This window comes from Gasterosteus aculeatus, chromosome 18 (genome assembly GCF_964276395.1).
Source record: "Gasterosteus aculeatus chromosome 18, fGasAcu3.hap1.1, whole genome shotgun sequence".
NCBI lineage: Eukaryota > Metazoa > Chordata > Actinopteri > Perciformes > Gasterosteidae > Gasterosteus > Gasterosteus aculeatus.
In genome coordinates, this window is record NC_135706.1 from 12,907,478 (window position 1) to 12,932,026 (window position 24,549).

At 44.1% G+C, this 24,549-nt stretch overlaps 1 protein-coding gene across 3 annotated transcripts; it reads right to left on the bottom strand.

Moving 5' to 3' along the window:
* Positions 1 to 113: 113 nt before the first annotated feature.
* Positions 114 to 22,723, bottom strand: grm1a (glutamate receptor, metabotropic 1a). Of its 3 annotated transcripts, none has more exons than XM_078093364.1 (9): positions 22,585 to 22,723; positions 20,958 to 21,806; positions 18,594 to 18,843; positions 9,119 to 9,354; positions 7,733 to 7,979; positions 7,124 to 7,292; positions 6,021 to 6,147; positions 3,770 to 4,703; positions 114 to 2,056 (listed from the first exon to the last, which is right to left on the bottom strand). In XM_078093364.1, the coding sequence occupies exons 2-9, from the start codon at positions 21,673 to 21,675 to the stop codon at positions 1,486 to 1,488; spliced, it is 3,252 nt and encodes a 1,083-aa protein (XP_077949490.1). In that variant the 5' UTR covers positions 21,676 to 21,806; positions 22,585 to 22,723; the 3' UTR covers positions 114 to 1,485. The 3 variants fall into 3 exon arrangements, with proteins under 3 accessions (XP_077949490.1, XP_077949492.1, XP_040015841.1); XM_078093366.1 differs by having other exon boundaries at positions 114 to 2,183; XM_040159907.2 differs by having other exon boundaries at positions 114 to 2,218.
* Positions 22,724 to 24,549: the final 1,826 nt, after the last annotated feature.

Genomic DNA, 24,549 nt, shown 5'->3' on the forward strand with positions numbered 1-24,549 from the left:
TTTGAAAGCATTGGTTGGAGTTAATATTGAGCCTGGTACGTTTATAAGATTCATTGCAGTTGAAGCTAATAAAAACCCATTTTCCAGGCCGTGGCGAGCAGTAATCAGTCTTCTTAATATAAATAGTTTTATTTTACAGCATTGTTCAGCTTGACCAAAACATAAAGGCCTATTTCACTCTAGATTTGACAGTTTTAAACAGGTGGCACCCTCATATATTTTACGCTAGATCAAATTATTTAACAACTTACACTATAATAAACTTAAACCATTTGGAATTACAATACAATTTCACCATGTACTGTATAGCTGCGTACTTTGAAATACTTTGCATTCTTATAGATGAAGAACTAAGAAACTTAACCTCAAGTGAGCTACTTAACTTTATAATGCAAGATTTAAGCAAAACTGAAATGTATAATCTCATTACAAGAAGCAACTGGTTCATATCATTGGTTACTTCAAGAGGATACAGACCAACCAAGTTACCTTAGAAGTTAAAAACCAAAACACACTGCTCAACTTATCTGAGGACAGCTTCAAAATGTATAAACTCTTTTTCTTCTTTTTTGTTGACATTCTAATCATAGAAACATTTATCAGTATTACAAACATACCACCTGTGTGAAAAACAAGAGATGGCTTAACAGTACTACAAACTTTGAGAACTTGTACAAATACTGTGTTTTTCATGACACAACGACACAGAAAACTTTGAGAAAACATGAGAAATATCGACACGGCATGGAGAGCAAAGTCCCGCGCTCATAAAACTGGTCCTCAGAGTTATGATGGAGTGAAAAACGAAACAAACGACATCGGCATCATCTACAGTCACAAACCTGTATCAGCTAAAAAATAGAAATGTAGGTTGATGACAGCTTTTGATTGGCACACTACATCCATGTCATTTATCATACAGGACTAATATTTGGTTGCACAACTCGCAACACGTAAAAGTAACCGTCAACCAACTCACTGCACGTTTTTTGTGTTAATTAAAATCTCGGCGACGAGGTCAGATGAGCGAAAAAGCTGTAGCGGAATTAATCAGCGAGAAAGGCGAAAAAAAGCGAACGCGGGCTGTACGTGTGCACAGGAGAGAGCTGCGTCTTGTGCTGCACACAGAGTATATATACACACACCTTGACAGTGTGCTCGTCTTTCCATTCCATCTCTCCCTGACTAAATTAGTCGAAACCCAGGCTGCACCCAACGTTGTGATTCTCACAATATTTAGCAGGAAAAAGGCTTTTGTCACTGACGGCCCTTCAGGGACGTGTTTCTCTACCTATAATATCGATTAACCCCTTACTTGCAAAGCCGAGTAATTCACACCAGCGAGCCGAATGACAAACTGAAAACTTAATAAACCAATAGCAAAACACTTTTGCACAACGTGCGCCTGCGTGTATTTGTGTGCGCAAACTCGTAAGTGGAAACGTGTCTGTGTGAACGGCGGCTGTGTCGCCGCCCGTTGGGCCCTCACAGTGTGGAGGAGCTGTGTGCGAAGTCTAGGAGGGTGTTGGAGCTCCCGAGCATCAGCTCCATGACGGGGGAGTCGCTGGCGGACTCCCCCGAACACGCCGAGTCCCTGAAGGGGGAGGGGGGCGACAGAGCCAGGGAATCCTCCAGAGTCGGCTTGCTCTGAGTCACATCCTCGCCTTCCCCGTCCTCCCCCTCGCCCTCCTCCTTTGCGTCGTAAATGTAGCTGTGCAAGAGGTCCATTTCCTCGTCCTCGGACCCCTCCTCTCCGAACCCCTCCGCGTGTGCGCCCAACGGAAGCTGCGAGGGATTCAAGCTCAGGGGCTCATTGCGTGCAGGGATGTGGGAGCTGTGCGTGTCCACCACCTTCAAGCGAGGGGGCAAATACGAAGCGGGCTTATCTAAACCAGACTCCCGCCCTTGCGCCTGTCCGGAGCAAGTCGGGGTCCAGAGGGGGCGCTGGGAAACTCCCGCGTCGTCCTCCTCGACCAGGTTGCACGGAGGCTTAGCGCCAGGCGGTTCTCGGGGGGGTTGGGGTTCTGTGCCAGGGTCGCAGGTGGAAGGCGCGCAACTGTGGGGGTCGGGGTTGTTAGTTAGGGGCCTGATGACCGCCGTCTGATTCAAGCCGGCTTCCTGTTTCCTCACATGCACAGACAGTCTGTGCCACACATTCCCCCCCCTCGGAGGGTGTCTTGCACCTGATTCAGACCATGACACAGACTTGCCATTAGAACTATGAACGAGATAAAGACCCAAGTTACTAACAGAGAAAACCAACAGGTGGTTGCAGAGAAACAGCATCATCAACATGGCAGCCACGTAACACAACTGAGCAGCAGCATTTCAACATTTTCTGATGCATGTTAAAATACTTTTTTAACCACATGACTCGACATTAACAGCTTTAAGGAGCAATACATTTATCGACTGTGGCATTTCGTAAACACAGTGAGACATTATGCGCTGCAGAAAGCGTTATAGTCTTAGGAACTGCTTCAAACACTCAGCTTGCAGAATTAGGAGCCAACCAGCTAATTCCTTCTGGTGTAACTATTTGCCTATTTGGTACAGATGCGAGGCATGCATTCTGAATCGGTTGGTCGCCCGCGCAGGGCTGGAGACGACACAGTTTAGTGCAGAATGAAAATAGGACTGGCTCTAATGTGATTAGTTGGAGTGGAGAGGGGGGGCATTCATGCTGAGAAAAGTTAAATGTGAGGTTAATTCAGGATAAACCTAAAGCAGCAGGGTGGCAGATCTACTCTTCGGAGGGCTGCAGTGTCAAAAAAATAAATAAATTCCATTGAAAACGGAAAAGTGACAGGATGACAGAGGCAACTGATTCTTTAAGTCAACCAGATGGGTAAATACTAAAGGACCCCGCATAGTACAGCTCAGAGACAAATTGGGAAACTCCTTTTGATTGATCTCATTAATATTAAGTATGACATTTTTAAAGCAACGTTCCATAATAATGCTTCTTCTACGTTGTGCAAAGGTGTCCATAAAAATACAGCTATGAGATTTATGGGAAAACCTCAGCAAATGCTGATTTTTTTATGATCGCTTTATGATGCTCTGGCTAATGAGTTTCTAAGAGTCTCCTCTGGTTGTATACAATAACAAAATATGTCAGAATGTACAATGCAGCTCTCCGGGAAAGGGGTTGAATGACCACCAAGCCAAGGAGATTTGCCAGCCTTGATATTTGTCCAACACTATGCTGCTCAGTTTGGAAGGTTAAAGGGTTAAAAGATTAAAAAGGCTTCATAGCGAAGGTGAGAGACAAGACGTAAACAGATTGGGATCACTGTTATTCTCTGCCCCACGCCTTACTTTAGATACCTGTCCACGTGTCTCTGCTGTGGATCTCAAAAAAGTTATATGCAAGTCTTAAGTTTCTAGTTTAGACGCATCTATACTTCAGTCATCACTAAAACATTCGCTTTGAATCAACAACCTGAAAATATCTTGTTTAAGGTTTTGTGTTAAATTTAGCTGTATTTCATTGATAATACACCATACATCAGTGGTGTTTTCTTATTGTTTCTAAAAGTTTGGTTTTACACCGATTGGGATACTGGAAAGTTTGAATTCGGGCCTAAACGTGAAGCATAAACACTAATATATTCTTGTGAAAAATAGCACCTGTTACTTTTGTTGATTTATTCAGTTAAATATCAATAAAAATCAGCTTTGGACAACTTCCTGTGTCCAAACATGTTATAATTCTGTCTCCAAACCAATAGAATCTAGTAGGAGGAACAACATAAAGGTCACTCACTTGGCGTTGCCAGACACAGGCTTCTTCCGGCGGAATATATTGAGGAAGCTGTTAGTCCCGCATTGAGCCGATTTTCCATCTCCAACGTGCATTCGCACCGCATCAGATGTGGTGAAGGCGCTTCTGACGTTCCTCTCTGGTTTGGCGATGATAATGTACATCTTGGGCGTGAACATGCACCCGAGTGCCACCGTCACGCTCAGGCTGACGGAGAAGGACGTGGTTATGATCTTGTAGTTTGAGCCAAAATAGATGGGCACAAAGGCCAACCAGATAATGCAGGTAGTGTACATTGTAAAGGCAATGTATTTGGCCTCGTTGAAGTTGGCTGGGACGTTCCTCGTCTTGAAGGCGTAGTAGGTGCAGCTCATGATCAGCAGGCCGTTGTACCCGAGCGGCGCCACCATGCCCACGTTGCTAGTATTGCAGATGAGGTAGACCTCGCTTATGCTCGGGTAAGACTTGACGGGTTCGGGGGGCTCCAGAATGATGAGCGTGATCTCCACGGTCAGCTGCAAACTGATCAGCATGGAGGCGATGACCACCTGGGCCCAAGCGCTCATGAAGCGGGGCTTCTTGGTGCAGATCTTCTTCTTGCTGCCGGCCAGGATGCGGGCGATGCGGTTGGTTTTGGTCACCAGGGCGGAGTAGCACATGGAAGATGAAAGGCCAACCAGCAGCCTCTGCAAGTAGCAGGAGGCTACCGTGGGACGGGCGATTAAGGTGAACGGACAGATGTAGCCCATGAAGATGCCCGCCAAGATGATATAGCAGAGTTCTTTGCTGGAGGACTTTACCACGGGCGTATCACGGTACTGGATGAACACAAAGGTGACAAAGGAGGTGATGAGGATGCCCACGCAGGAGAAAGCCACTGCCACCATGGATTCCACATCGGACCAGTCGAGGTACTTCAGCGGCAGCGGCTGGCAGCCTGTGAAGAGGCAGAGGAGATGGGTGGTCTTTTGTTGGGACAGTATTTAGTAAAACAGTAGATAGGTGGCAAAGAGGAGAGCGACACAGATTTGGAGAAACACCAGGGCCTAAAATTGCCAAATCACTCATTTGAATCCAGTTCTGTCAGATTTCTCTCTCATTTTAATTTTCATCCCAACTGTGTGCGACTGTCACGATGCACCAGTTGCCTTCCAACACGCAGAGGAAGTTTATACGGCTTAATGGGAGAAAACCGACATCCTAGACTGCCCCAGCTTAACACTTCAAATCTGACACGCTGCTGCTAACAGCTTTACAGTCGCTGCCATCACAAGCGAGGCTGTGCACAGAATAACCCACTTCTGGTCTGTATTGCTCACTCCCAATATGTCAAATCATGAGAAATTGAAACCTTTTAAACCTGACTTGGTGCCCCAGGAAGTCTGGGTATTTTCAACACAAGATGTGAGAGGCACCAATGTGAATATGAAGGTGTAAATCATTTGTTACACTGTGATATTATTAGAAGGCACTTCATCAAAAGCCCACTGAGGCACACTTGAGGGCAAAGTGCATGTTTTTTTCAGGACCACCCACCCGGCTTAGTTTACCAAGACTTCAGCCACGCTGCGTGCAAACGGACACGTGTGGCAAAGATGAAATGCTCTTATCCGAATCTGTTCTTACATATTCTTTAAATCCCATATTCCATAAAAAAAAAATCTTGAAGACGTTTGAAAAAAACAAGAAAATTACAATATTACAGTATTTTTTAGGTTTTTCCACTGAAAAAGAGAATGAGTGAACATAGGGACAGTATAACCTCACTCTAACAAAACTACACCAACATTATCCATTAATATTCTGCAGATAGTGAAATGTAATGAGGGGGGGGGGGGGATTTCTTCCTCGACAGACTGCTGAAAAGTATCCCCCAGCTTCTCATGGCAGTAATAGGATTTTAAACCTGGGAACTGAGAGCTCCTCTAAATCGCTGTCAAAACAACCACTGGGTCACAACAAGGAGAGGTAGCAGGGAGGAGAGCGTGGTCAGTGGAGCCGGATGATGAAAAGCATCAGCGAAAGGAGGTGTCAGGGTGTGAAAGAGCTTATGGGGAGGTTGAGCGCCCAAAATAGTTTGAGAGAAAGTGTTTGTGCTCTTTCAGTGAGATTGGTGCTCCACGATGTAAATGACCCGACAGGCGGCAGGCAAGAGGTGCATTAGCTAGGAGCAAGTACGCGATAAAAATGTGAGGATTGGTAAAGTATCAATGGATATTATTCATTAATAAATATCTGCTTTGGTCTCTCCTACCTTCCAGGTAATCGTCAGGCCACCATCCCAGATCGCATGCCTTGCAGGTGAACTCATCCTGGACATACTCATTGTCCTTGCATGTGGTGCAGATCCAGCAGCAGCTCACCTCTCCCTTCCTAATAACCTGCACGCAGAGTACACGTACATCAATGAGGGGGGGCTGACAGACGAGCTCAGCACATCACACCCGAGGCGAAATACACAAGTAGTGAGCATCAAGGGGTTAGCGGAGCGCAGGAGATGTTGTTCTCATCTTCTTCGTCTCCAGACGTACTGTTGAGAAGACAACTGCTCCCAAGGAAGACGTTAACAGCACCGTGCAAAGGAGGAGATAAGTGGTGCAGGTAAAGAGCCTCAAGGAGAAGCAAACTGGGCTTCAAACTGGGCAAAACACCAGTTTATATTTACTCTGCCAAACGTCTCCTACAAGGCACAGGAAATGATTTCTTCTCTCAAACTTTGAGTGTGATCATTTAGAATCGTATCGGTGCATCATGAGAGTGATTTTTTTGTTTTTCTCTTTTTTTTATTTACCATGTTTAATTAGACTGAGAAAACATGTGCTTGTATATTTTCTCCGTTAATATTTAACTGAGAAAGCAGGATGCCCAAATGTGGGACAGCAACATCCGTGGAGTTTGCTTGACGCTGCTGCTGCTGCTGCTGATGCATCGGTTCAAGAGCGTGTCAGAAAAATGGGTTCATCTGAGTGTGTTTGGAGCAGAATGAATCCAGGTTTTCCGGTTTTGAGCGGATGGGAATGCTGCGAATGCTGCGACACATAATCTAGGTCGATGTCACCCAAAACGAAGCCACGTTCTATCATCCAGGAATGCTCTTTATTTAATATTTAGTATCTTACATGCTGGACGTAATTATATTTTACATTTGAACATTATTCTTGTTTTATGCTTGTATGTGCAAGATACTTGAAAACCTTATAAACCTTTACTGGTGCCAATATTTTCATATTTACAGATGTACGGGTGCTGCATTCCTCAGCCCTCAGCCTAATGACTTTTAATTCTTCAGGTTTTCTCACACTGAATGAACTCTGGCGTGAGATCATTTAATAGCTTCAAATGAAGATAAATCCCTACCTTGATCTGTCCCTTGGAGCAGGGCTCACTGCAGACCGAGCGCACCATGTCACTGCTGTTCAGCCACAGCTTGTAGTCATCGATGCTTAAGATGCCCTCGTGCCAGGAGCCAACGTTTAGGTAATCGTAGCGATCGTCCCCCAAACCCTGTAGATTCATGATGTCGTATCTGGATGGACGCGGGGAAGAACGGAGAACCATAATCAGAGAGGACAACGTTTATTGAATGTCAAAGAGAAGGAAAAAAAAAAAACACAAGAAGTAACATCAAGAGCTCCTGCCAATGCGCAATGAGGCCTCATCGCCATACTGGAGCTGGCCGCGCTCCACCTGACCCCTCGGTTGACGGCGTAATGACACGGCTGTGTTTTCTGACTGTCAAATGCGTTTCTTTGGCGACTGAAGAGGGATGAAAGTGGCCGCGACGATCCACTGCATCAGTTCCAGTCTAGACTAATCACATCTGTCTGTGCTCGAGATTGGTGCAGACTTCTGCGCGCGTACTGATGAGTAGGAGAATGTTAGACGGGAAGAACCCACACGACGACAAGCGTGTTCGTGGATATGAAATCTCTATTGCTGCGTCGCCGGCCTTGATCGTCCTCTTACCTTCCTGGCGTGTCTCCGTTCTGATCAAAATATATCTCCTCTCCCGAGACTCCTCTGAAGGATGTTTTCAGCAGATAGTCCAGCAGCTTGCTGCCATCGATAGGGTCCATAGCCTCACAGAGCCCCGGCTGGCCTGGACACAACTCGTTGTGCATGTCGTGGAGGCCGTGAGCCATGGCGTAGATGGCGTTGATGACAAATCCCATTTTACTATCCTGAACATAGTTCTCATGCAGACTCTCGTTGCCTGTTGGAAGGGGAAAAGAAGAAGAGAAGGGAAAGGAAGGTTTTTCCATTGATTATAATTCATTAAGAAAGTAGTCTCGTGTTTTCGGGTGTTTTGTGTGCAGCGTGTGCAATAATGCTGGAGAATCTATTGGAAAGCAGAACCTTTGTGTGCAGCAAAACATGTCAACATACAAGGAAATCCCAACTTGAAACCCATTTTTGGGGTAGAATCCAAGACGTTACCACCAGCTCTGGTAAGGCACTACCTCAATGTTTTGTCAAATCTTTTTTTTTATTTTTTATTTTTACATCCTTGTATGAAGATGCTACTTACAAACCTGTTATTGTTTCTTTCTCCTTTATTCCTGTGTATTTAGAACATAGCTTTTCGTTGTCCATCCATATGCATCAGCATGCACAAAAACAGTGTGCGCTTGGTGAGCCATTCTCGTGTGCAGCTTTGTGTGAGGCCCTTTTCTTTCCTTGTTATTTCTCATAAACAAGCCCGGTGCTCCACTTCAGAGTTTGACTAACGCAATCCTCACTCTGCCCAACGGCCTGAGCCTGCCGGGATCAAGACAGCTCACATGGGACACAATTACAGCTTTACTGAAACTTCACAGATGATATTGCGTTAAAGAGAGCGTCAGTCAAACTCGTCCTGTCTTTGAGGAGTCAAACGCTTACATGGCGCAAGTGCAGTTTGGATGAAACCATCACATTAGTGGCAAGAAAAATGCACTTACCACCTTGAAGGTCTTTGGAATAAAAGAAGAAGTGTATAAAAGTGTGATGGGGAGAAAGTAGAAAAATACCTGTACTGCTCCGAGATACTAACCATCACAAACAGCTTATTGATATTTATTTATTTGTCAATTAAGAGCATGCCGAGCAGTAACTGCATTGTTCATTTCACTTGATTACTTCCTTTTTTTGGGTTAGAATTTCAAGTTTTGACTCAAATGCCAAGAACACAGTTTACCGTGATCCCCTGTTGGGAGCAAAAGGAGGGAATATTGAAGGGGGGAAAACAGAGAAAAGAAATTCACAGTTTTTGTTATTATTCAGGAGTGCAACCATCTACTCTCACCAAAATCAATATGAACACTGCTCCTATTTCTAAAGCACAAACATATTCACGGGACGTGTTCCACCCACCGGAGCAGACCTTCTTGTAGCTCTTGTTCTCCTGCGGGTGGCCTGCAAGGCGGCACTGGAAACGGTACTGCCAGAACTCGGAGAACCAGGGGTTTCTGGTGTTGCTGTCCAGACGCAGCTTCAGATAGTAATCATCAAAGGTCTTGACCACCTCAGATTGCAGCTTCATGGTGATTCCCCCCTCTGCTTCCTGCTCGTATCCCTCCACAACCTCGTACCGGTCGGCCCATCCATCGCTGCAGGAGAGAAAGAAGAAGAACCCGTAACGTCATCGATCGCGGGGGGGACCGATGAAAGGAGTGAGAGTTAAAAACAAGTCAAAATTCAAATTGAGAGGCTCTCCTTGACAGTGCTTCACTTGTTACTGCTGTGTGTCTTTTGAATTAGACTGTTGTTACTAATGCAGCTTTACTTTGAAGGACAGATTCTCTTTTCCATTCTTGATTTTATGTCTTTTCTTAAGGGAACTAAAACAATTACCAAAGGTATATTTGTCAATTAGGGCCTTAGTTTATTAAAAGACCTCAAAGGCCACAACAATGATCTTGATGTGATTTTTCCATTGCAAATAATCACCTATTGAACTATCAACCCTGCGTAAATGTTTGCATACCATCTAACAGATGAAGACTGTTAGAATTTAGAGAACATAACTGTATTTTATTGAATGTATTGATCCATGTAATGATTCTTGGTTTGAAAGGTGATAGGATCGTTGAACTGTATGATGTTGTATTATCTGAATTATCATTTTCCCATCTAAGGTGACAGAGAGATGGAGAATGTACAGATGCACAACAAAAAAAGCCATTTGGTCACACAACAGTAAATGTCAGCAGCAGTTTTGAATATGTCTGTATTCAGAAGGACACTACTTGATAAGTTTCCCTCACACAGCAGCAAATGAAACACAACCTAAAGTCTGGTCATAGTTTGCTTTCATCTAAATAATGAGCTTCCACTACAAGTCGGTATGCAACAACCTCCAAACTTGTACAATGTTATTCAAAATCAGTGTGGCAGCAATGGTTGGAGGCTTCGAGTCCACTGCCGCAGTCCTTAATTTAACAGGATGGAAATCTCACAATTAGTGCCACAACTGTAATTGTAAGCTTTACACAATCCCTTCAGCTTGCTTGTTTGTTTCCCTGATTAACCTTCTTTCTCAGAAATTTCAACCCAAACAGGCCAATTTAGACACACAGCTGGCCAACGCGCTCTCAGAGAAAACCCTCTCAATCTGAGCCAGAAGGAGGCTCCGGGCTCTTTTTGATTCTATTTCTCTCTGTCTTTAATGTGAGCTCTGGGGTGCTTCCTTCAAATACCTGGCAGCTACACACCAATTAGGTACGGCTCACCATGGAACCAATTACCTCGCACACATGGGATGTTCTGGGTCATGGATGAGGATTTGTGTGTCTGTGTGTGTGTGTGTGTGTGTGTGTGTGCAGGTCAAAATCTCTGACCTTTCCGTCCACAATTACTGTCAATCACGAAAAAGGAGACGTTCAAATGAACATTTGTGAAGAGGAAACTTTACAGCCAATGTGATCGAGCTAGCTTTACTTTTTTCTTAGAGGTTGTAATTTTCTAAAACAGCTGGACCCCTTGTTTAGTTACACATTAAGTGCGCTAATAGTTTTTGACATTACTACTATGTACCTAAAAGATGGATTTAGTGTAGGTTGCTCTAAGGCATAAAGAATGGTGTTAATTAAGGTTGGGATCATCGATTAAATGATGCATGTGGACTTTTACTCTCTGCAACAAGTACAGTTGGACAACACAAGGGAATGCGTTCTGTGAGACAAGATGGTGTGAGGACAATAATCACAGCCATATGTTCAGGATCACCACGTGTCCTTTGTCTCAGGATATCCGCCCGCCGTGTCCCCCGAAATGTTTGCTTTATATTACAGAAAGAGCAATTCAACTGAGTAATCTTTTTCCTTGTGTCAAATGAGAAAAGAGTACGAAATCGGTCTGATTCTCTACGGGTGAACACTGCCTGTGTCCCTCCCTCCATCTTCCAGTACTCGTACAGGACGGATGGAGACACAAAGACGCACAGTGTAAAGTGTTCACTTACAGGGTAACCTGCATTTATTGCATTCAGCATATGTCATTGTTTTGCATATCTGCTCTCGCAGATCAGTGGAGAGCGGATTGTGTTTTAGATAAAGAGGGAGAAGTCCAACACACACTCTGGATGAATAAGGCATGAGGCGTCGAGGGCGCGCTTGACTGTTTCTCGCGATGGAGTTGGCGATGAAGTGAAACGACATTCTCTCTTCTCGCTCTCCTCTCTGAGGGACGCTGAATGGGACAACATCGCATTTGATGTCACGTCGACGTGGCGCGGCTTCACGCCACACAGCGGAACGCCGTTATTACACAACCTGAGTCAGATCCACCAGAGGAAAACCTGCTCATGCAGATCAAGGTATTTAAATTGTTTTACTGTTGTTGCGCTGAAGACTGCAGGAGGACGTAGGTCTGACGTATAAAACACAGTTTACCTCTGGTACATGTTATGAAATATATCTTAACATTATTTTTATTCTCCAACAATCCTCATGCCTAAAAACATAAAATAGGTCACTTGTAAATTGCTCAAACATTTTCCATGTTGACTGAAATGAGTGCAGTAAGTAGAGTGTAAATGTAGTTCGGGCACAACTGAATGAAACAAGTAAAACCCACAAGACTAATCGCTAATTGTACCGTATAAACTCAATGTAATACATCTTTTCAAACATGTTTAATAAATCATGTCAGTGCTTATCTCGGCAAGTAAAGTCAGCATGACGCCGTTCCTCTGATCCCACGTGCTTAATAATGGCACATGCATGTTCTTGATGATTTACTGGGACTTGATGATGTGTGGCATTGTTTGGAGGCGCACGGTGGGAGAACAGCTGGGTAATTTATAGAGTAGTATACAACAGCGAGTAGACCGGGAGCTCCCCCGACTCTCCCAGATGATCCAGTTCCAGTTTGATAGCACATTTGTATATTTATGAAGCCATGAATTAATTGGCAGGGCAGAGACTTAATCACATGCGCTGTTTCCCCTGGAGGATGAAGAGTTACTTTCAAAAGAGGAAAGGGAGGATAGGGGAATCAAGAGTTTCCTAATTGCTCTGTGAATGTGCCAGAATAAAAGTTCAGGTGGTTAATTGAAAAACTTCTAAACTTTTTCAAGCGGTCTGTTATTCATAGACCGGTAGAATGTCAAGAATACGTGAATTCATGTTTTAACTCCAACTTACACGCACATACACAGCCACGTGAGCATGCTTCATTTATTTCCTTCATTAATTCTTGTTATTTCCTTTAAATCATTGTCCTTCTCTGTCATGTTCAGTGGTGAGAGGAGCGTCCTCATGTCAGAGTCTATACTTCTTAACAAAAATATGTGCTTTTGAGTTTTGAGGCTACTTGCAGTGTTATTTACTTTTCCAGAACACTGTTTGAGAGTGAAGACGTATTGGTGTGAAAACCATTTAACAATCAATATTTGTTGATTTACCCGAAGGTTTCTGTTACTAAATGGTTTTGTGAGAAATCGGGGACAGTAGTTCAACTGACCTGAGAAATCTGTGAGGGTTTTGGTGTAACTGTGTTACAAGGATATGGGATTACAGAACAGACTCAGAATCAGTCAAATTTGTCATAAGAATCCTTCAACCGGCACCATTCCGGCACCGACTTGATGAAGTTTATTTTTTTTATTGAGTGTTTTCAATAAGTTATGACCAGGTCCTAAACACGGTGCCCTTTTATGCAAATATAATTAGCTTATATTCATGTCATTTTTCCCCCACGGAATTTCTCTTATTTCTGCAAGTGAATGCAGTTAAAACTGGAGTGGCGCTGGCGTGCTAACCGAGCGGCGGCATCAGTGCGACTGTCTTGAGGTGAGAAAGAGGACCACGACTGAGCCGGGGAGCCTTTTAAAGCCCATTCAAGCTGCTTTTTACTAATTCATCATGCCCCAGTTTGAGTTGGGAGATCAGTCTCCTCTACATTGACACGGAACTCTGCTGGGAGAAAAACCTTTTGGCTTTTTCCAACCACGGGACATCAATTCACTACTAAAACCCTTCAAAACGTCTCTGCATGCAGCAGTAGCAGGCACTGACGCATGACAAGCTCTTATCATCAGAAGGTCAATTTAATGTCACACTATTACAGGTCGATTGGAATGTTGCTGCTTATGGATTCCCACAAATACAGAGCAAAAAAACCTGAACTACAACTAAAATAGTGCAAAATGATATACTATGAACATAAGGACACACTGTAACCTAAAGGATTGAAGCCATGTGTAACTGAATTTTTACATTTTATCAATACTAAATAGTAAAGATTGTCTGTGAGAAGAAATAATTGGTCCAATATTAGCTGCCCGGGCAAGAAAAGTAGTTCAGTCTGCTCTAATCGGGACGTGACAGCCACGTCCAGATGCGTAGCCAGTGGGCTATTTTTGATCATCCCAATGTCATCCACCCATCGCCTCGGCCCAATGGAACACCAGGCATCAATTGGAAAGAGAGCGATGTCCTTGACGACGTGTGGCCGCTTTCAATTAACATGGCAGGCGCGCTATAAATATTCAGCTCATTGTGCTCCCGCGCTCAGTGTAGACAAGACAAACACAGATTCAATCACGAATCCTGACTCAACTCGAAGGCGACAGTTTCCAGAGCCACGTGTGCCCGAGTAACGCACGCGGGGGGCTCCGTTACTGAATGAACGCGGATGATGTTTTCTCTAATCTTAATAATTACAATCTCCGTTGCTGTACTTGCTGGGCGTAATTTCTCAAATGTCAGCCACGTTTCCCGAAGAAGCGACATCTGTGTTTGGAGCGCTGAATGACAGATCTGCAGTGAGACGATGAGCCCAAACGAAATCTCCATGGCGACTGCAGCACAAGCAGCACAAGCCTTTAATTACGGCCTTACAGTTTATCCCGCGCCTGCTGACAAAAATGTATATTGAGCTTGATTTCCTGCATGATGTGCCCCCAGTAAACTCCCGCTAAACTTGCATGAAGACTGTCAAAAGGACACAATCACGTCACACAGAGAGAGAGATTCATTTAAAGATAAACGCTCAGCTCATTTCAGTTTTTCCTGTCTTAGTTCCAGCTCTTCCTTGAACCACCTGCCTGAGTGTCAGTACGTTGCATTCATAACTGATGTATGAGTCGCTATTGTGCTCTCACTGGAAGCCTGACAAATAAAATAGTTCATATTGAGCAAGAAAGAGAGTGCAGCATTCGCATGGGGATCGTAACCTCATGCACACACGAAAAGAACCCCTATGTTGGACACAGTTATGTACTATTTAAAGCAGCATCTACTCCGGAAAACCGTTTTCATTCATCTCAGTGTTTAGTTTGATTCTGAATTTACAAAGGATGAAGTAAACCAAAGCCTTTGTACGTCTGCAATTCTGGACGAGAAAGTTTCTTGATGCCAGCGCTGTCGCCTCCCTTCGCTGATACCCTGCTATTTGCCAAACTGCTTGCAAGTTGATAGGTGGAACTCTGCATCCTTCACACTCTCTTTCCTGAGATGGCAAGCAGATGAAAGCCTCAGAGACAAGGACATGGAAAAGGCTGCTAAATGTGTCGCGCCACAACTCTCTGGCGCCCTGAATGTTTCATTTATTCAAGCTCAGAGCAAAACCTGAGTTCCCGTCTTACAGGAGGTTGAATAGGAAAACCAAACGCATCAGACACACACAATACAGTCATAGCTTTCTTTGCACATCAGCACGGCCTTGAAAGAAGGACTCATACCCTGGTAATGACTCGCCCACAGAGGAAGAACATTCACATTTCTGTATCCGCGCCCTTTTTGTCAAGAATAAAATAGGAAATTAATCAAAAACACAAGCAGGCATTCAAAATGGGGCCGAGACCCAAAATGCGTGTGCACGATATTCGGGGGGGGGGAATTAGCTTCACATGTGAAGAAGCAGCTTACGGACATGATGTTGGACAATGACTGCATTCAAGATGTATTGGTGAGAAAGAGAGAGAAAACAAGCGGGGCTGATTGCAAGAGAGCGAGAAGGCAAGTGGGTTGCTGGTTCGGCTCCACGCTGCCATTCAGAAGCTGAGCTGGGTGGGGGCGAAAGGCGTAAGGGGGAATGATGACAAAACACTGTACAAGACGTTTATCGAGCTTTCAATCCTAAAAAAGCTATTTCCTGCCAATTTCTTTATATTTGTTCCGAGTAGGTAGAAATATTGACAGATTCAGTGTATTAGTCAGTTCACTATGTATGTACTGCATGTAGCTGTCATGTAATTGCTTTTACAGTTAGTTGAAAAACAAAAATATATTGTTTTTATGACGAGGGATCTAACCTAACATATTTTCAGGGGGCCAAATATTCTTGCATGAACGGCTTTTTGCATCTGGAATGACATGGAGTCCAGGGAGTCATTGTTTGCATCGCTGTCTGTGGTCAAATAACGGGCATTACCGCATCACGTATGAAGCACATGCGTCTCTGTACACTAACCTCCCGGTCTCCCCATGAAAATGTATGTGGCTGCGCTCCAAAGTATTAAAAATCTGTGCAACAATGGTTTTACTTTCATGCATATATTTAGCTCCCACTCTGTATTCACCTGTGGCTGTTCTGCTGGAAATAAACGTGAGTCCTCCCACCTCAGTTTAAATCCTGTCTTGCTGTAAATCAATTTGGAATTTGCTGAAAACAACTGTGGATGATTTCATACAGGCAATACAAGGAAAACTACTGTTTTGTCCAACGTTAATATACAAATAGTGATTAGCGAGATTGAACGTTGAACAAAGTCACAACCATCTGTCCATCTAAAACTCCCTCCATCAAGAGGTCTTGTTTTATGGGAATTTCTTTGCTTATTGAGAACTTATCTAAGAATGTAAAACCTAATACTTGAGTTTTCACCGGATCCCATAAACTAACAAGATTTTTTGGGGGGTTTGTCTATGTCTCTCCTCTATCTTTGTTGCATCCATTACGATGTCTGAAATCCATTGGAATGAAGTGGATTCTTTTTGTAATTGAGTGTTTGCATAGAATAAATGTTGTATTGTGTGTGTGTGTGTGTGTGTGTGTGTGTGTGTGTGTGTGTGTGTGTGTGTGTGTGTGCGCGTGTGCGCGTGCGCAGTCATACAGAGGAACGACAGCTTATTGGCGAAATCCTGATTGACATCCCGGAGAGAGAAGGTCGAGAGCCCTATTGACTGACAACAGCGGAGCCGAGAGGCTGCAAAGTGTGGAAGTGATGCAGAGCAGAGTCTGCAGGTCGGGGATAAAGTGGGCCGAGCACGCAGCCACACCGGGCCCTCGTCTGAAGAGCAGGTTAGCCGAGTGGCTAAAACCAAACCTCTCACATTCAAAACGCACGCAGTTCATGCAGCCACTGCTGTTGAGTGTTCCTGTCTGCCTCTGTGCGGCTCTGTCATCCTCTCCACATGTGAGGCATATCGGGTGGAAAATGTTGGGTACGCCTTCTCCTTTTCGGTTTTGTTTGTGCCGAGTGCAGTAAAAATGAGAGATGTGTAAGGTCAAGGAGACACATAAGCCAATAACTGTCTCACCACCTCACTGATGGAAGCAAACCTGAGGTAGTGCAACAACTTAAATACCCTAAAATGTAATGTTGTGAACACTGCTGATTGTCTGTGTTGTGAGGTGCTGAATTGTTTGTGGTCATTTAACATTTAAAATGTTTTGCAGCTTTCCCTGACAAGATTTAAGGAATAGTGCTTGTCTTGCTAAGGCGAAAGTTTAACTTTACCAACCTGTAATCCCACCATTGGCATATTATCACCTTTTAGGTTCTTAATAGAAAGATCTGGATCATTAAAGCACACAAATCAAAACTTCAGCTGCTCATTTGTAATTTTTGTTTTGTTACTTGACTTAATACAACAATAGATTTTCTTTGAGCCTGGTAAAAGCACTGATCATAGAAAAAGACCCGTTCATTAGATGTTCATTGACAGATTTGGCTGTCTGTAATTCTTCTTGCTCAATCCCTTTGTTTCATTCACTCTATGTTTATATTTGTGTATCGAACGTTCTTCCCACCAAACCCACACAAACGTGTCACGGGAGAGGCTCCTTTTGAGGTGAAGGCATCGAATTAAGAAAACAGCTCCCCTTGATGAGATAATACCTGTCTGACAGCTCCGTTCAGTCTTTCACTACATTCTGTGAGAGAGACACATGGCTCGGCATCTGTGTTGGGCGCGACTCCCTCTGCCATCTTTACACACTCTGTGTCTCCTTCTCCCTCTCCACCTCTCTTTATACATAGATCGACATGTATGTCTCTCTCTCTCTCTCTGACCCAGAAGTATTTCTTCCTCCGATGGAGACTTCCGAAAAAGCTAAGAAAAGACCCACTTTCCTATCTCCTATGGAGGCAAAAAGAAAAGGAGCGATATGCAAAGGAATATAACCTCAGAGTGCGATTTTAATGGATAATTGAAAAGACGTGTTCTGCCTTCTGAAAAGAAAGAGTGCCTTCTCCTGCCGAGCAGTTAAATATGCACATATGCATTGGGTACAACCCAATGGAAACATAAAAGGAGACTAGTAAGAGAAGCACTTGTCTTGAGATGGCACAGGAATAATGGCAATGACCCAAAACAAATCCCCCAGTGCCTCTTGGACTTGCATACATACAAGACAAATAACCTGATTCAATGTCTAATTCAAATCCATTTGATACTGTAGCTATTCAACAAGAGGTTTCTTATTAGAGTCCTCCTCGTATCACCTACGGCCAGCCAATGCCCTACAACGGACCAGTGGCAAAAGATCTCTTTGAAATGATAGAAAGATATTGCATGAATGAACAGAAAAGTGTCATTATGGTTTCTCTGGCTTTCACCCACAAGTGCGAATGCTCCTCGAGGGCCATTTCATGGTGCAATGTGCAGCTGCACAAGTGTGCGAGACGACTCGACTTTTTGTAATGACAAAGAAAGTCAGACACTGTCACTCAACATTGACTGACACAAAGAGAAAGTGGAACAGGAGGAGTGAGAGATGGAGTGAATATCAAGAGGTGTAATCACAGTGAGGAAACAGTGTTACAATTCAGGTCTAAAATGTGTGTGCCTCTCTGACGGCTAAAAGCAAAATCCCGTCCATTGCATTAAAAAAAGCAAATAAGAGACAGCCCCAAAGGGGGACAATGGACTGCAGGCATTGTATCCCTCTCTAGTTTTGTGTGTGTGACCGAAATACCAATTATTCATTGCTGGAGAACATTTATATTCACCGCTATTGGTATGTGGTCTAGCTTTTCTTGGTTGCCCTGGTGACATGCACATCAGGAGGACAACACAGCATCTTGCAGCCTTCCAGCCTGTTCACCAGTTTCTTGCCATCAAAAGAGATGCTCTCAGCCTTAAATCAAAAGGTTTAAAAAGAAAAAAAACAACCGTACCTGCCGATGAGGAGGAATTCCCCAAACACCCCCAGTCTCCTCATGGCCATCAGGAGACCTCGGACAGTCATGCCTTCGCAGAAACACACAACTACGCGCGCCTTGGGTAGACGTTCCCGTAGTTTCCTCAGAAGGCGATCAAAGTGCTTCTCGCCCGCGTTGCTGTAGATCTTGTCCGAGTGGGCAATGCACAGACCTTCCAGGGAGGCCAGCTCCTTGAAGGCCTCCATGCCACTTTCCCCGTAGTTTCCTACCGGTGATGGAAGGAAACAATGAGAAATCTTCCCAAAAAAAACATTCTGTCCTTACTGTTTTTTGTTGTGGAATGTATTTTGGCTGTCTTCTTCTTAAACTGGCTCTATTCAAGACATGCATAAAAAGATGAAGGTCTTTTTCTCTCGATGCATTCCCAATTAGTGTGGACATTGTCCCGCCAGCAGTTGTTCAGTGCATCAAATTCCGGCTCAGCTGAAGCTCTGATCCTCTCATTACGAGTGAACCGGCTACTGATTGATATCAAAGCCAAAAGGGGTGAAGATAGCTATCCTTGTTTAACAGGACATCATCCAAATCAAGAGACCGTCAAAGCTGTTTAGGTCTAAATCTGCTGTTTCCATGCGGACTGCAGAGCTTGTACTACTGTGTCTCGATCTGGATTTTTGATAAGACCCACAGCTCTTTAGCATGAGAGCTGGATTACACAGAAAATCCAATTATCTTTGCACGCTCAAACATGTGTTTGTGAAATTAAGGTCCTCAACCCATAAAAACCTGAAAATATTTGCAATTGCCTGGATGAGCGGCCGGGTTTCTGGGGGACTCCAGGACGTTTTACCATGAAATGGGTGGTGAGGACAAATATGCTACGTTTCTATGTGGCATGGCTTTGTAAAGCAAGGACTGTGACAAAGGAAATAGCTGTCACAGTAATGTATTTACTCCGGCCCACACATGTGCCCATGTGTTGGTTTTCTAATAGTCCTTTGATGATATTTTCAGTTGCCCCATTTCACTCTCCCACCGGTAAATGGAAATAATGATATCTAATTATTCTACTCATTCCATCGAGACATGTGAGACAGGTGGGTGGTGGTGCATTAGTTGACAACCCATTTAACAATGACCAAATACCTGCTTTGCGTATTCCTACCACTCTGATGCTAATCAGGACAGGTAATTTATGCAATTTCTCAGCCCTATCCGTTGCCACAGGAACAAGCTGCATCTATTGCTTGTCTAAGTTGGTGGAGAAAGAAATGCATGAGCTTAAGTTAGTCGTGACCACTATTTCAGAGAGCAAAACAAACAAGTGGATTTAAATAGGACTCCTCAAAGGTTAAGGTCTGCATCAGACAAGTAAGGATCTAAAGTCTCAGCTAGAAACATTTACTGCGACTCATCTTGGTTGTCTCTTATGGGAGCTGAACATTAAGATAGTGTAGGGGTTTTGTTTCATTTAGAGAATACCTGCATGTAGAAAAAAAAACAATTTATATCAAATTAAAGCACACAAGTATCCTATTTGTATCGCTCACTCTGTAGCCCGTTGAGTAATGGTGTTGCTTGCAATCATATCCACCATTCCCCTGACTGGCGTTTCATTACTCTTAAATTGTGACTTCAGTCCCAGAGGTATCCACTGTATGTTGAAGGTCAGAGAGCTGATGCCACCTATTTATGACTCCAGGTACTACAATCCCTTTCCGCCTTCTCTTCATCTATCTGACAGCAACCTCTCTCCAAAACTTGACTATAATGGGGTTGTATTTCTCTGACATAATTCCCCACAGTAATTACTTACTCAACCCAACTCCCATAGCCTTTTCAACTCCCGTGTCACTATAAAAATGAACAAATACGCATAAGAGTTCTAAAAACTAGAAAGTGGACCCGTCATGGAATTAAAAAATGAATAGTAGTATTAGTAGTAAGGGATTCTAAGGAGATAAGATATGTATCTTTAATATGGGAATCTGCTTAAATGTTAAACATTGTATGTTTTTCATCCCAGCCCCATCGTCCTGAATTAACCGTGCAATAAATTAACATTTAAGTATGAACACCTGTGTTAGTGCCTGTACAGAGCTTCAGAACATGCTTGAGATTCTAATCCCCAACTAAAGACAAGTGCATTTAAAACCCAATGAAGATGTGGCTTCAAAAGCCTGCACTAAAAAGCAGATGGACACTGTATGGTATGAAAATGATCTATACAGATGTGTGGGTAAGAGGCTATATCAAATATAGTATAAGTCTTACATTGAAAGGATGTTAATCGAAAATACCATAATGCACGATGAAGTCACAAAAAATCGGCTACACGACTAACATGGCTGGTGACTTAGAGAGATCAGTGGGCCTCACCCTCGGTGTGCACGGCAGACACGTAGGTCCAGTTGTATCGCTTGACAATGTCCAGAATGGCCCGTGCCTGGAGGGTGTCCGAGGGTACGACCCTCAGGAAGTACTTGAACAGCGTTTTGTCACTCAGGTCGATGCTGGTGGCAGAGTAGGCGATCTGCGGGATATTGAAGAGCTGCAGGAGGTTCTGCACCTGAATGGCCACGGAACTGGACCCCGGTCCGATCACTCCTGCGATGGGCTTCTTGGAGGGTGGAGGCTGGTGGGACGGAGTGCCGTCAATGCACCATTTGGAGCCGTCCTTGTCGTCCCGGATGGAGATCAGGGAGTCCCGTATGAACTCGATGCTCTGCTCCAGGGCCACAGAGGAGTGCCAGCAGGAGTCTCGGATCTCGCAGCCAAGACTGATATTCGGAAGCAGGTTCGGGTCTGCGTTGATCCGGTCCAACGTGTGGAACATGGCCTCCACCCTTTGGATGCCATACTGCTCGCGGACGTCCCCACACTTGCGCTCGGCGACTTTCTCCGCCGACGGCTGGTGGTGGACGGAGAAGAGCGCGCCGATGATCACGTCTCCGTCCATGCGAGCCACGGAGCGGACCACGGCGCGGGGGACCGCCGCGCGCTCATAGATGCCGCCGCTGTGGGAGAGCACGAGGACGTGGAAGAGGAACGTGGGGAGACACAGGAGAGCGAAGAGACCCATGTTTACGCGTGCCATACTGTGCCACGTCGCGTGAGCCGTTCCAGCTGTGCAGGCATACTATCCGCTGTCCGCCGATAAGTCCGGATTCAGTTCATCCCAGCGACTGCGATCCGTGAGGAGGACACCCGCGGCATATTTGCACCCACCTGCAGAGAAATGAGACAGACCGCTGTGATGTGTAGGCAGAGAGAAACGAGGCCAGATGTGCCGCGGTTGTGTGTGTGAAGAGTTGACTGTGCACGCATCCTCCCTTCCACCGACGCCCCGTTTTAATTCGCAAAAGGCGGGAGACAGTCCTGGTGCTTTTGAGCAAGGCATTTAACTCAAACCTACCTTAGCTACCTTGCTATCCACTGGGAATTGCCCGACCCTGCGGCTGGTTAGCTCTGAATAGAGCGCGTACTTGAACGTTTCCCAAGTCATCGTATTTCGTTCCGAATAGCCGGTGCTGTTTAAGGGGATGCTGAGAAGCGTGCGCGCGGTCCATCGAGAGCAGGTTTCAGCACCACGGACAGCGCGCGTACCAAATACACACGTTACGGGGACTTTTACCTTGTCCAAGCTGTCAAACACATTCTTCACCATTTGACTTTAGATATAGTTCATTAACAAAGCCGAAAGACGCAAAATCCTCCCGCAGCCGACTGTTGTTTGACGGTTTACACGAAAATAAGAAAATCTAGATTTGTAGATATTTTTCATCAGCAGGTATTATTACAGTATAACTATTAATAAGAACAATAATGCAGTCTAACAAAATTGTAACACCAACTAAGCCAATATCATTCATCGGGAGGAAGCCAAACATGAGTCGTCTCTTCTCAAAGGACTATATTGGATAATGGACTCTTAGCCGTCTTTTCCGTGGCCCTGTTTATATTCATCTTAAGAGGCTGTTTCTCTGCGAAAAGCATCCAAATTTACCTGAATCCTTGAGACATGTCGCGTGCGCACCTTTCTTCTCCAGCGCGCGGTCCTCCAATGTATCTCTTGAGTCTCTCTCTCCTTCACTTCTTCCCTCTCTCCCTCTCTCTCTCTCTCTCTCTCCCTCACTCCCTCCCCCTCTCTCTCTCTCTCCCTCTGCTGAAGATCCCACTCAACCATCGCCTTTTCCTTAATATATGTTTTGTTCGTGATGCCTTCATGTCTTAAAAACATGCATCTTGGAGTAAGCGCTGCAGTGCTTTGCCGGAGCTAAAATAACAGTCAAAACGTGGAAATCTAGTTTATTTTTTTTAACGACCATTATCAACCCACGTCACGCAGAGCATTTTCTCCCTCTCAAGCAGCTTTGAAAACGTTTGATGACAAAGTTTAGCCTGTTAGACAACACAATTGCTCACACTGTTATAAAATGGTAAATGATAAAATGATTTAAAAAAAATGCAGCTGTCACATCGTTAATATATGTAACATTTAATAATTCAGTGGGTGAAAAAGTTTGAGAAAGAGAGAGAAAGTGATATGAGGTATTGAGGCTAACCATGGTTAACGCCTGACCATGTGACAGTTTTCTATAACTGAAGAGAACTTGTGACATTTTAGACCGAGAGCGCCAACAATAAGCAGGCAGAAGCATCACGCACAGCTGTCCGTGATGACTAATATGCCTCATATGTTCAGTCCTGAGCTGACTTGAGGCCCTCTGGCTCCAAATAGGCTACAATCGATATCTTCAGCACCATGGACAGCGATCAACATTTTTGCATTGCACCATCAAGTGTTTGAATGAAGGTCATTGATGTCATAAGCCATAAATCATAAGGTTAGCCACTGTAAGCTACTTTTACTCAATAGAACTTCTGAAACAACACCGTCCCTTAGTGATAAAAACATTGACTGAGTCCTAATGGTTAATCTTCACCCTGCACATTGTCCTACGCAAAGACACGTAAAGCACCCAAGGGACATGCAGTTTACTTGGTAGGCTCTTGTCGTGACTCATGCCAGGCGGTATAAATCAGGAAAAAACTTATTAGAGTCGCTATGACACCGCAACTGCTGGTGCCATGGGCTTCGGGAGCGAGCATCTGCTATTGAACCTGAATTAAAGTGACATGCTTGAGAAGGAGGGGACTACTTGGATTCTGCAGCAACACTTCAGGGCAGAGGGCAACGGCGGTGCTCTGTTTATTCTAGGACAGCAGCCTGCGTGGGTTGACCACGTAGCCCATCCAGTTAAGACCCGAGGTCTGAGCGCATAGGCTGTTATCCTTTCGATGATGTATCATTAGTCAATAAAGACTTATTTATATATTATAATACTTCTTTATTAAAATTAAATGTATGATATCAGTTAAAAGGAATAAATATCTTACCTCATTATGACCTTTTGCGGTTCCTCATTGTCAAAATGGGACGATCCAAACATACATTTCTGTTAAAATTAATAAAAACATTAACCTTAATCAATCTCTCGACAAACCGTCTTTGATTGCCTGGCTTCTTGCAACTCAAGGGAATCCCTTGGTGCAAATATTTTTTTCGACGTGGAATTGATAGCATTTTAACATGTGACAGTTTACAGACAGCAGGCAAATATAATTAAACAAATCTTGGTTTGGAGTCTAAAATGCAACGTTAAGCTTAAAAAAATTGCACGGATATTAATCCCGAGAAGCTCACAGCTCAGTTAGCGGTGTTAAATCTATCCACCCAATCTTCATCCTCATCACCCTTGTGTATCATGGCTTGGGTTGCATCGGCACTGTGCATAATATACAAGTAAACCTCATGTGAATCTGTAAAACTCAAGTGCATGACGTTGTTCTTCAATTCATCAGTAATCCAATATACAGTATGCTGATCCCACAAAGCATTAAATACAAAATAATAATAATAATAATGACATTGACAGTTTAAGGATTTAATTGGAGAATAAATTGCAAA

Coding starts and splice junctions, on each gene's coding strand:
- grm1a (XM_040159907.2), bottom strand. CDS start 21,675: ATGGCACGCGTAAACATGGGTCTCTTCGCTCTCCTGTGTCTCCCCACG. Junction 7,293..7,732: donor AACGGAGACACGCCAGGAAG/GTAAGAGGACGA, acceptor GCGTCCATCCAG/ATACGACATCATGAATCTAC. Junction 2,219..3,769: donor CCTGTGTCTGGCAACGCCAA/GTGAGTGACCTT, acceptor TCTCGTTCATAG/TTCTAATGGCAAGTCTGTGT.